We start from the raw sequence: 9,811 nt of genomic DNA, 5'->3' as shown, positions 1-9,811 counted from the left end.
GTGACAGTATCCATTTGTGTGGAAGCATTAACTAGTACGGAGAGGAATAAAAAACCAAGAGCGTATTAATGGTGATGACATCAACGGGTAAAGGCAACCTCAAGCATTCTGTTTTCCACAGCAGTTTGGAAATGTGGTCTCTCCTATGATCCTGCTTGAACCATCTTTTTATAGCTCCTTTCTAAAAGCTGCTGCTTTTGTGGTGGCATTAGATGGTGAAATAGTAAAACATACTGTTAGATCTGCTCCCAGATATATCCCCAAGGTAGCTCAGGGAAGTATGGGTGGTCACACATGTCCCTGGAACCTACAATTCATAGTTAGGATGGGAAGAACCAAGAATGGTGCAGTACAGGGCCTTAGGAATCAGTGAGCCTCCCTGCGTGAGGACCCAGTAATGATCAAACACCTGTAGTTCCACCCTAGAATCCTTGAATACTTTGCCTCTGTTTCACTGTGGGTGATGATGCTGAATAAGGGAGCAGAAGCAGAGTGGCGTAGGAATGGAAACCACCACGGTCAAAGTTAGGACGTCTTGCTTTCGCTGAGGACCTGGATCATCGCCATCCCAGAATGCTTGAAAAACGTGCTGATATGTGAAATCACAGGTCTAGTCACAACTCTTAGAAATAAATCTGTCAAGTCTGGGAGGTGTTCTGGGTGACTGGAGATTAACAAACATAATACCTGTACTAATGGAGAGTGAGAAGGAGTGTGCGTGTAGGAAGGAAGGGGGATGTGCTCTAGGGAGCTACAGACCCATTAGTCTGACTTGAAAAAAATGCAGGGCTTTATAGCATGTTCTGAATCAATGAGTAACAAAATATTACAATGGTAAATAGGAAAAGTGGGATAAACTGCGGTGTAAGTTTATAAAAACTGGTTCAACATAGTCTAAGCTGGTATTTTTTTCCTTGGTAAGAAAACCGTTTTCATATTAAAGGAAATGTATCTAAAATCATCTCTCTTAACTTTAGTCAACCATGAGACATGGTGGCAAATAGCAAATTCTTAGCTAAGGGGGAAGAAAGAAAAGGATTAGTAAAAGAATTTAAGGCACAGAGAAGGTATCATTTAGCATGGTCTCCTTTCTGCCCCACGCGCTAGTAACTGGCACATGAGGATGAAAAGACCAAGGAGATCCCTTTCAGTCCTTTGTTCTGTGAACGGTACCTTGCTTCCCCAACAGTGCTCTGGACACAGGGATGACTGTTCAGAACAGGGTGAAACTTTTACAGCCCTTCTAGTTCATCCCACTATCAGTTGCCTGCAAAGAACTCTTACTGCTCATCGTAGTCTGGTGACTTGCAGGTATTTGAGCTGAATTAAAATTCAGTTATAGGCTCTTCTCGGGCTCAGACTGTTCAAAAAAGTAGCAAGAGAACAGTTTCAGTCCATCTGGACTAAGCCACCCACTGAGATTTACATCGGAAAGTCCACTATTTAATTTCCAGATGAAAAGTTCGACCTTTTCTCTCCCCATCAGTAAATCTAAGTCAGTTTGCAAGCTTAGAGGATAAGAGGGCAGTTAAGCACCTGTGCTGTTTGTGGAATGGATAAAGGAGAGAAAAGTCAACTGTAAAGGTTAAATGAAGCCAGGTGCCTAGATGTGGGACTGAGGAGGTGAGAGCAGACTTCTTAAATGTATCCAACTCCTTCCTTTACTCCTGTGGGAGCTGGGGAAGTCCCTTGTGTGTAGCATCCTTTTTCATCTATTGCAAAACTCCTTTGAAGGCTCAGATTTGGGACCTAGGAGGTGAATTTTAAGGGGAAAAAATGTGGTACGTTTGTGAACAAAGGAGCGAGCCAGCAGTATGTGGAGTTTTTTGATGCATCGTGTTACCATGTGAGGATCACTAATTGCAGCAAGACATTTTGATCTTGTGGTGGAGGGAGTCAGATCAGTTTTGACAGTTCTAAATCAGCTTGTAGTGAGTTACTTACTGGATCTTTTTAAACTGGATATTATCAGATTTCAGTGCAGATGTTCTACCCAGCTGTCACACAGTGTACCTGGCAGGAGCTTCTTGCAGCAGTCAGTCATCAGTGCTCTGAAATGCCTCCTTAGAATAGATCGCAGACAGGAAAAACAAGTGTGTGTCAGAAATTCCTGGTTAGATTGAGATAGGGATTCACCTGATGATGGTATTTAGTGATATTTGAGAGGGTCTTCATGCTGCCAAGGGTAGGAGTTAGTGTATCTAAGCTCCCTTTGTTGTCAGTGGACACAGAAAAACACCCTGAAACTTCTTACAGAGAAAACTGCCCATCCGTGGGCTGTACGAGGAGGCCTGGCATCCTCACTGAGGTTTTCTAAGCTGTAGCTGTGCTTATAACCACCAGCGTGTCCTGCCTGAGGAAGGATTCAAGCTGTCTAGAATGCACCTTCCTGAACACAGGTTGTGGCTGCCAGAAGTTTTCCTGCTCCGCTGCCTGCGCTGCCCCTGGGGCACTGCCCGAGGGGCTGAGCGTTGGCTCCTTAGTCGGAGTGCATCACTGCGACTCTGTCAGCAGCTCACACCCTGCCCCTTTGCTGGAGACCCGAGTTCATTTTACTTGGGGAAATGGTTTGTTTTGTTTCCTGTCTAGATGTGAAGTAGGGCTCCCAAGTTTTGGGAGCTTTAACAAGGTAAACAGCAAAACAGCTCACCCAGCAGCTGGGAAAAGCAGGGAAAACTCTGCCAAGGAGCTACACGCTGGCATTTGAAAAAACTGCAGATGCTAACCTTCCCCTCAGCTTCAAGAAGACAGATGAAAATATGTGTAACTAGCTTTCTTTACATAGTACTTTGTTGTATGTATCTGTTACCTTTAGAGCCACATGCTTTTACGTGATGTACAGTTATCTACCCCAAAGAGACACAACGCCTTGAAGTTTAAATAACGCCCACAGCAAAAATGAGTGATGTGTGAACACACAGAGGGAAAAGCAAAGGATCGGGCTGGCTGGGAGCATTGTTTGTGCAGGCACTCAGGTCTAGATACCTCAAAGTCAGGGTTTATAAACCACAAAAAAAGGCTTAGTCTCCTGTATAAATTGCAGTGGTGCTGATTCTTGTTTTCCCTTTAATATTTTTTTCCTAATGACAAAATGCTTTTACTAAAAATACACAGGAATTTATTCTCCTTAATTCTGAATAGAATTTCAGATTGTATATGGGATTTTCTTCTACTAAAAGGTTTCCCACCTAAAATGCTTACCCGGGCTGAAAAAGACAAATCCAGATCCTCATTAACATTCCTGCACAGCAAAATTTGCAGTCCATAAGCACTTTCCAGTATATTGAACTACCCCAAGTCAAGAAGGCTGCAATAATTCAAGCAGGCAATGCTGTTCCATCAGAGCCTGCTGTTTGATGTCAGCAAGATTTGCATTCCAAGTTACTTGAAATTGCCTCAGCTTTGGGTTTCTAGTTTGAATAGAAGTTCTGAATAATTTTAATGTCACAATTGCTGTTAACTCCAGAGTAGTTTGTTTTTTGAAAGGAAAAGACCTTGTCCCTGAGGGGTATTTTAACAAAACCACAGCTTAAGCCATAGTATTCCCTTAGAAATCAGGGTGCCCAAGAGCAAAGCAGTGTCTCTGCTTGGGTGTTTTCAGAGTGGGATGCCCTCCCACAGCAGAAACTCCTCCGAATCAGTGAGACCGCAGTGCTGCTGAGCCTTACCCCAGCTGCACAGCCTAAGCTCTTCCTTTGAGCTGGCACTGCAGGGCAGCTCGCCTCCTAGATGGGCCAGTTTGGGGAATTAAACCAGGTGGAAATGGGGTTTTTGAAAATTATTAGCTGGCTTAGTTCCTAAACAGTCTCACTGCAGGTAAGATGAGCAGTGTAAGCTCTGGACTAGGGTTGGAGCTTGAGACCAGTTTCTGTGTCTGAGCTGTGGAGCTGCATCCTCTGTTTCAGCAGAGTCTTGCAGAATCCAAATAAGATGTCCCAGGAGTGATGGGATGTTAAAATATTAATGCTTAGTGAGTAACTCTGAATTTGCAAGGACAATATTTCTCAGTTTCCTTTTCCAAAGCTTCCAACCTAATTTAAATCACAGGAGTGGATGTGCAGAAGTGGTGTGCATTACATTCAATTAAATTATTTAAATAGCTTCTAATTAAACTGTTGTCACTTGGTATAAAGCTTCATAAATGTTTGTGATGACGGCGGGAGTTGTTTGCTGCTGTAAGAGCTGTGTACAGGGAGCTGTTGCCCGGCAGTGACTGCGACATCACCCACGCGCCTGGTTGCAAGTGGGAACCCATGATAGTGTCTTTTCTGCCCCGCAGGCTGAACTCTGCTCCTGTGAAGGGCTTCGAAAAAGACGTGGGTGGCAAGACAACTCTCCGGATCACATATCCCGAAGGTGCAATCCAGAAAATGGAGCAGTATGAGAAGGATTCCCTGTTTGTTCTGGCGGGATTCAAATGGCAGGATTTCAAGTGGCTGAAATACATTGTTTACAAAGAGAAAGTGGTAAGAACACTGTCAGCTGGCACTGTGAAGGTCGCCTAATTAGAAACATTGGGCAGACATGGTATCACAGTCATATTTGCCACGTTCTGGTCTGAGGAGTTCCTTTGTGTGTCCTGCTGCATTTAAGTGAAGGCTTTTTTACCTCCATAGACCTCAGTTTTAATTAAATACGCTTTGCAAAGACATCCGTAACCTGGCCTTGCATCCAGATGAGGCTTTATATTTAAGATTATGTTAGTGTGTGCTATAAACAATTAATTTAATTTTTATTTATTCTGAAGAGTATATAAAAGGACCAACTTCTGCATGGATTTTATGGACTCTTAGGATATGAGAGCAGTGGAAGGAAAAGGGCAATGGCAAGGGGAGGAAATGGGAGTTTGGGGATAAGGATATGATGGCGCAGGAGGGGAGGAGGAGACAGGGGCAGCACAACTTGTAGAAAAGGCTACAATCCAGACTTAAATGATCTCCTGAATAGCACAAGCCGTTATATTTTGCTCTGTTATTGCTGTACTGAGATTCATGGTTAGTTTTTGGCTCAAGTATCACCTGGATGAACAGAATCCAGTCTAATTTAAAGCCACTGAAATGGTGAATCCACCGCTTTCCCCATGTAAATATTTTGTCCCAATCAGTTGCGTTAGTGCCTTTCTGAAGTAACATGGACCTGTGACTAGTCAGGGTTGTTCTCTGTAATTCACCCATCCTAAGTGGAATCAGTTTGTGATCACTGACTTCTCAACCAGGGGATCACTCATGTTTATCTGTTGTCATGAAGTCCAGAATAAGTGGCCTCTATTTGGGTATAGTTCTTATGTAACAAATCTTATATCTCTGATTTCAAATGTTCTTTAATGATTTTTCAACAAATAACAAATGGATTAATGATCAGAGGATGAGATTTTACATTGTGTGTTTGGAGACGAAGAGAGAAGGTTGGCAGCTCATCATATACAGAATGAAATGGTCTGGGAATATGATTGTACACAGTTGTTACACAGATGGCCTGAAGGGCTCATGCCTTGCTCTTGTCTCATGCTTGTATCAACTTGCAATTATTTTCCTGGTACCAGACGGATGAAGTTACCTGCTAGCCTCTGGGCAAGCCCAAATGGCCTTTCGTAACATGAATAACTGAGTTCAAAGCCATTTTGTTTGGTTCATGTCACGCTCCTGTTCTCTGTTCTGGGCAAGGGAAAGCCCTGGCAGTGTCATTGCCCTGCAAACTGGACACAGTTGTAGGGCTGCTAGAGTTTACCTTGAAATTCAAAGGATGGATTGGTTTGCTTCAGAACAAATTGAATTTCCACTTGATGCTTGTAGTCACACCGTCATCACTAGATTCTGATGTGTGGTGTCCCCTGCTCCTGGAAAGGTGCAGCAAATAGTTTGTTAGGACTTGTTAGAAGCCCAGGGAGAGTGACTGCAATAATCTTCACTGAGTGCTTCAGTGGCAGAGAGCAGAAAGAACTTGAGGTTTTTGCATTGCATGATACTTCAGTGCTGTTGTTGTTGGCACCTTATCCTTCATTTCTTTGGAATAAACACTCCATTTATTTTCAGTTCTTGTAGGTGATGTTTTCCACAGCTCTTAATTCCTGTTGCTCTTTTGAATGCCTGCAGTTGATTCATCATTTTCTTAAAAAGCAGTGCCCAAAAATGTAAAGCACAGCAAACAGAGGAGCAAGCAGCTGCTTCACCAGCCTCCCCGTTCTCGTTCTTTATACATGCGCTGCTTTGTCTGCGTGTTCCACAGCGTCACGGGACTGTAGGTCCAGTTCCTTGTTCTAGTTCCCTGAGACTCCAGGTCTCAGGGAGAACTGAGGAGCAGCTACCACCCCAGCTCCGCACCCTGTGCTTGTGCCATTGGCTCTTCTGCCAAAGAGCAGCGCCACGCGCTTGTCCCTACCAATTCTTCCTTCCAAAGCACTTTTCCAACTTGCCAAGTTCCCTTGGCAGAGCATTGCAGCATACCTGCCATTCTTTCCAGATTCGTGTCCTCTGCAATTTAATAAACAGACTTTTTACTCCATCATTCAAGTTGATAATGAAAACACTAAACAAAGTTGGTTCCTAGGCAGACCCCAAAGTAATAACATCCTTCCATTTCTACAGTGAGCCCACTGGGAACTCCTCCTGGAAAGTTTTGGCCACTCCTGAAGTTGTATCACAGTAATATCATTAATAACGTTTTTTGGCATGTTTGTAAAAGTCAGAAGCCTTACTGAATTCCCGTTCATGTCTTGCTTCTCCCCTATGATAATTCTTTTCCCTGTATAAAGAAATAATTTTTTTCCAGTAATGATTGGCTCTTGACAAATCCACCTGGGTTGCTACTCGTCTTTGTTATTTTTTTCAGGTGCTTACAAATAATGAATCTTGATATTCTGAGAACAGAAATCATAAATCATATCTCTTCCCTTTTTTTCCCTTTTGAAGTCTAGGCCCTACTTTTGTCCATGTTTCAGTCCTTTCACGCCCTACCTGTTGTACACAAGTTCCCAAGGGGGGAATCGTTGCTGGGTTTGAGGCTGCTGAGCCAGTTCATATGAATACTTTAGGATGTGGTCCAGGTGACTGGAAAACATATGTCTTGTCCTCTCTAGTCTGATCTCTCTATTTGAGGCTGAGATCTTGCTGTCACTGGCTTTAGCTCCAAGCAGGTGGCTAGCACAGCTGCTTTTTCTGGTGGAGACTGATGCAAAAAGTGCTGTCTCTTCCCTGAAGTGGTGACCCGATGGAGAACTAACGGTGCTATGGGAATAAGGCGTAGGCGTCTGTTTGTTCTGGTAGTGAGTGTTAGTATTTTTATCAATGTGTGGTAAGTTCAAAATGACAAATGCCTGACCAGTGCTCTCTGTGGAGAGTTTCTGTTTCTCTTTCAGCTGATTTTCCAGAGTAAAAGAAGTTTCTTCCTTTCCTGGATTCCTCTAGAGGTACTTGCAGAGCACTGGGAGCTCTGTGTGCCACTCTTGCTTATTCCTTATCTGAGATTAGGCCTGTCCCTCTGCAATACCATCCCCCCTGCAAGCCAGTGGCTCCCATCAGGAGCCTGGCTTAGGGATGGAGATATGGGAAATGGAAGTATGCTGCTAAAGAACACGGCTGCTGTGGAAGTGGACACATTCCTCAAAAAAATGGGCCGAACTCTGCCCTCTGATGTTTCCTTTGCCCCTGACTGTTGATGGTAACTGCATGTGTCCATGGTAGTGTCCCAGGTAGGGTATGAGACTTTCCAAATTCCTTCAGGCGACAGACCTGGAGCTGCTTGGACGTGCTTCACCAGAGATTCTGGGCCAGTGACTGGGTGCCTCTCTTGACTAAGTGAAATCAGAAGGGGTTTATCAGAGAAGAAGTAAACGAAAGGCGAATGGCTATTTATTGCTGGGGTCAGTGGTCAGATAAGCTTATTCTCCGTGCAGCTGAGAGGGATTTGCTCAGTGTTATGTTAGTCTTTTGGCAGCACTTGCATACTGAGGAAGGGATAAGTCCTTTGTAGGGAGGAGGATTTTCAGGAGATGTTGTAAGGAAAAAGAATCAGTGTCATGCAGAAGTAGCAGCAGAATGGTGAGGCAGAGGATTTGATGGGATAAATATAGTCTGGTGTGACAGCCTTCCAGAGATGTGCATGATGCCTCTGTGCCCAGGGGGATACTATGTGCAGAAAGAGGAGCATTGGAATATGAACCAAAGAAACAGTACAAGCTCGGCTCCTTTTATTTCACACTAAACCAGAAGTATCTAGAAGCAAGTAAAAACTTGAGAGAAAAGAATAATCTAGAAAAAGGACAGGTTTGGCTAAATATTTATACTGCTTTAACAGCAAAACAAAGGTAGTCCCAGTCCAAGTTCTGGGTGAGCTGGCACTCAGGTGTGAGTCTGATAGCAAGTTAGGGCAGTACCGTATCACTGGAGAGTATAGACCTGTGTATAAGAAGGGGGAAGGTGGATGAATCAGGACAACTAAACCCTGGTAATCTGATTTCAGTCATTTGTCACGCATTAGAGTAAACTGAAGAAGAAAATAAATGCACTTGTTGCAAGTAAATGGGGGAAAGGAGCGTGGGCTGGAGAAGGGCGACATGGTTAGTAGAGGGGAGCATTGCGCCTGCAGGCGCTTGAACCCGTGATTGTTGCAGAAGGGTCACAGATGTGAGATGTTGGTGCATCTGCGGTGGCTGGTCTGGTAGTGTTGGCTTGCAGTCATTGCTGCAAGAGCCTGCTGACCCTTCCAGCCAACCCTCCACTGATGAAACGGCTGCTGCTGGAGCATCCCCAGAGGTGGATTACTCATGGACAGCCACTCAGAGCAGTTACGCTCTTTCCTGGACTGTTTTTTTTTTTTGCCAAGAGACATTACCCATGTGTATTGGTGATCCACCCTGCTGCTTCCCCCTACTGTGCTGTCCTGACCCTAGGTCTGTCAGTTCTCTTCCTGAATACCCAAAGTACCAGAGGAATGGGGGGAAGGGGATGTTGGCCATATACTGCTCTTCTCAATTCTGCTGGAGAAGGATTAAAATAACAGTCAAAACCTTAAAGTTTCTCCACATCTGAGGACAGATGCTTCCTGAAAGAAACAGAGGCATTTACAAGTACCAGTTATGCAAAGCAGCATCACAGCCTGGCACTGAGGCTGATTCCAGCGTGCATTTTGCCCGTCATTAGTGAATCAGAAGGAACTCTCTCGCTTGCTAGGGCTCACTTCCCTGAACATCTGGCACATGGTGGTAAAGCAGCCAAGTGAGGGCAAAGGTTTCGCTAGAAATTGGCAGCTCACAAGCTTCCTTCTCATGTAGTAATGAGCCTGAGCAGGAATCTCTGCAGCCTTTGCCAGGAGGAGTCACTTGTGCGGTAAGTGCCTGCGGCACCTTGAAGCTGTGTTTGATAGTGAAAGTCAGAGGAGCGAGTGAGCACCTGCCTGCGAGTGAGGCCAAGTTCAGCTGTCTGTCCCTTGCAGGGGCATGTCTCTGACGACTTACACGTGGCAGCGATGCCATCTGAAAAACAGTCATCCCTCAGCAGATGCTGAGACTCCATCAGTGGGCACGACGTAACCCCCCCTTCTTTATCCCAGCATGTGGCTGTTGCTTGTGGAGATCTGGCAGCTGTGGCAGCAGTGGAGGGGTTTTTAATCTTTTATTTGGGAACTACATTCTGCTTTAAGTCAACAGGTTACTTCTAGTCCTGCTAAAATGTATGTTAGGGTACCTTCAGCCTGCCTTAGAGTGCTAGAGCCAAGGCTGGACTGCTGCCAGAGCCCTCACTGTCTGCGGAGCTTTTGTTTAGAGCTTCTCTACTTCCATTAGGTAATGGCCTTGTCATGCCACCTGTTTACTAGG

General features: G+C 44.7%; 1 protein-coding gene across 1 annotated transcript in view; it reads left to right on the top strand.

Moving 5' to 3' along the window:
- Positions 1-4,279: 4,279 nt before the first annotated feature.
- ST3GAL3 (ST3 beta-galactoside alpha-2,3-sialyltransferase 3) overlaps positions 4,280-9,811 on the top strand; it is a gene marked incomplete at both ends in the record, with an annotated part of 44,085 nt that continues 38,553 nt past the window's right edge. The window contains one exon of the mRNA XM_010155945.1: positions 4,280-4,466. Coding sequence (XP_010154247.1) covers positions 4,280-4,466 — 187 coding nt within the window. The remainder of the gene's footprint in view (positions 4,467-9,811) is intronic.

This window comes from Eurypyga helias, unplaced genomic scaffold (genome assembly GCF_000690775.1).
Source record: "Eurypyga helias isolate BGI_N326 unplaced genomic scaffold, ASM69077v1 scaffold37727, whole genome shotgun sequence".
In the NCBI taxonomy this organism is placed as follows: Eukaryota; Metazoa; Chordata; class Aves; order Eurypygiformes; family Eurypygidae; genus Eurypyga; species Eurypyga helias.
Note: the sequence above shows the minus strand (reverse complement) of the source record. Positions and strands in the feature narration are given on the sequence as shown.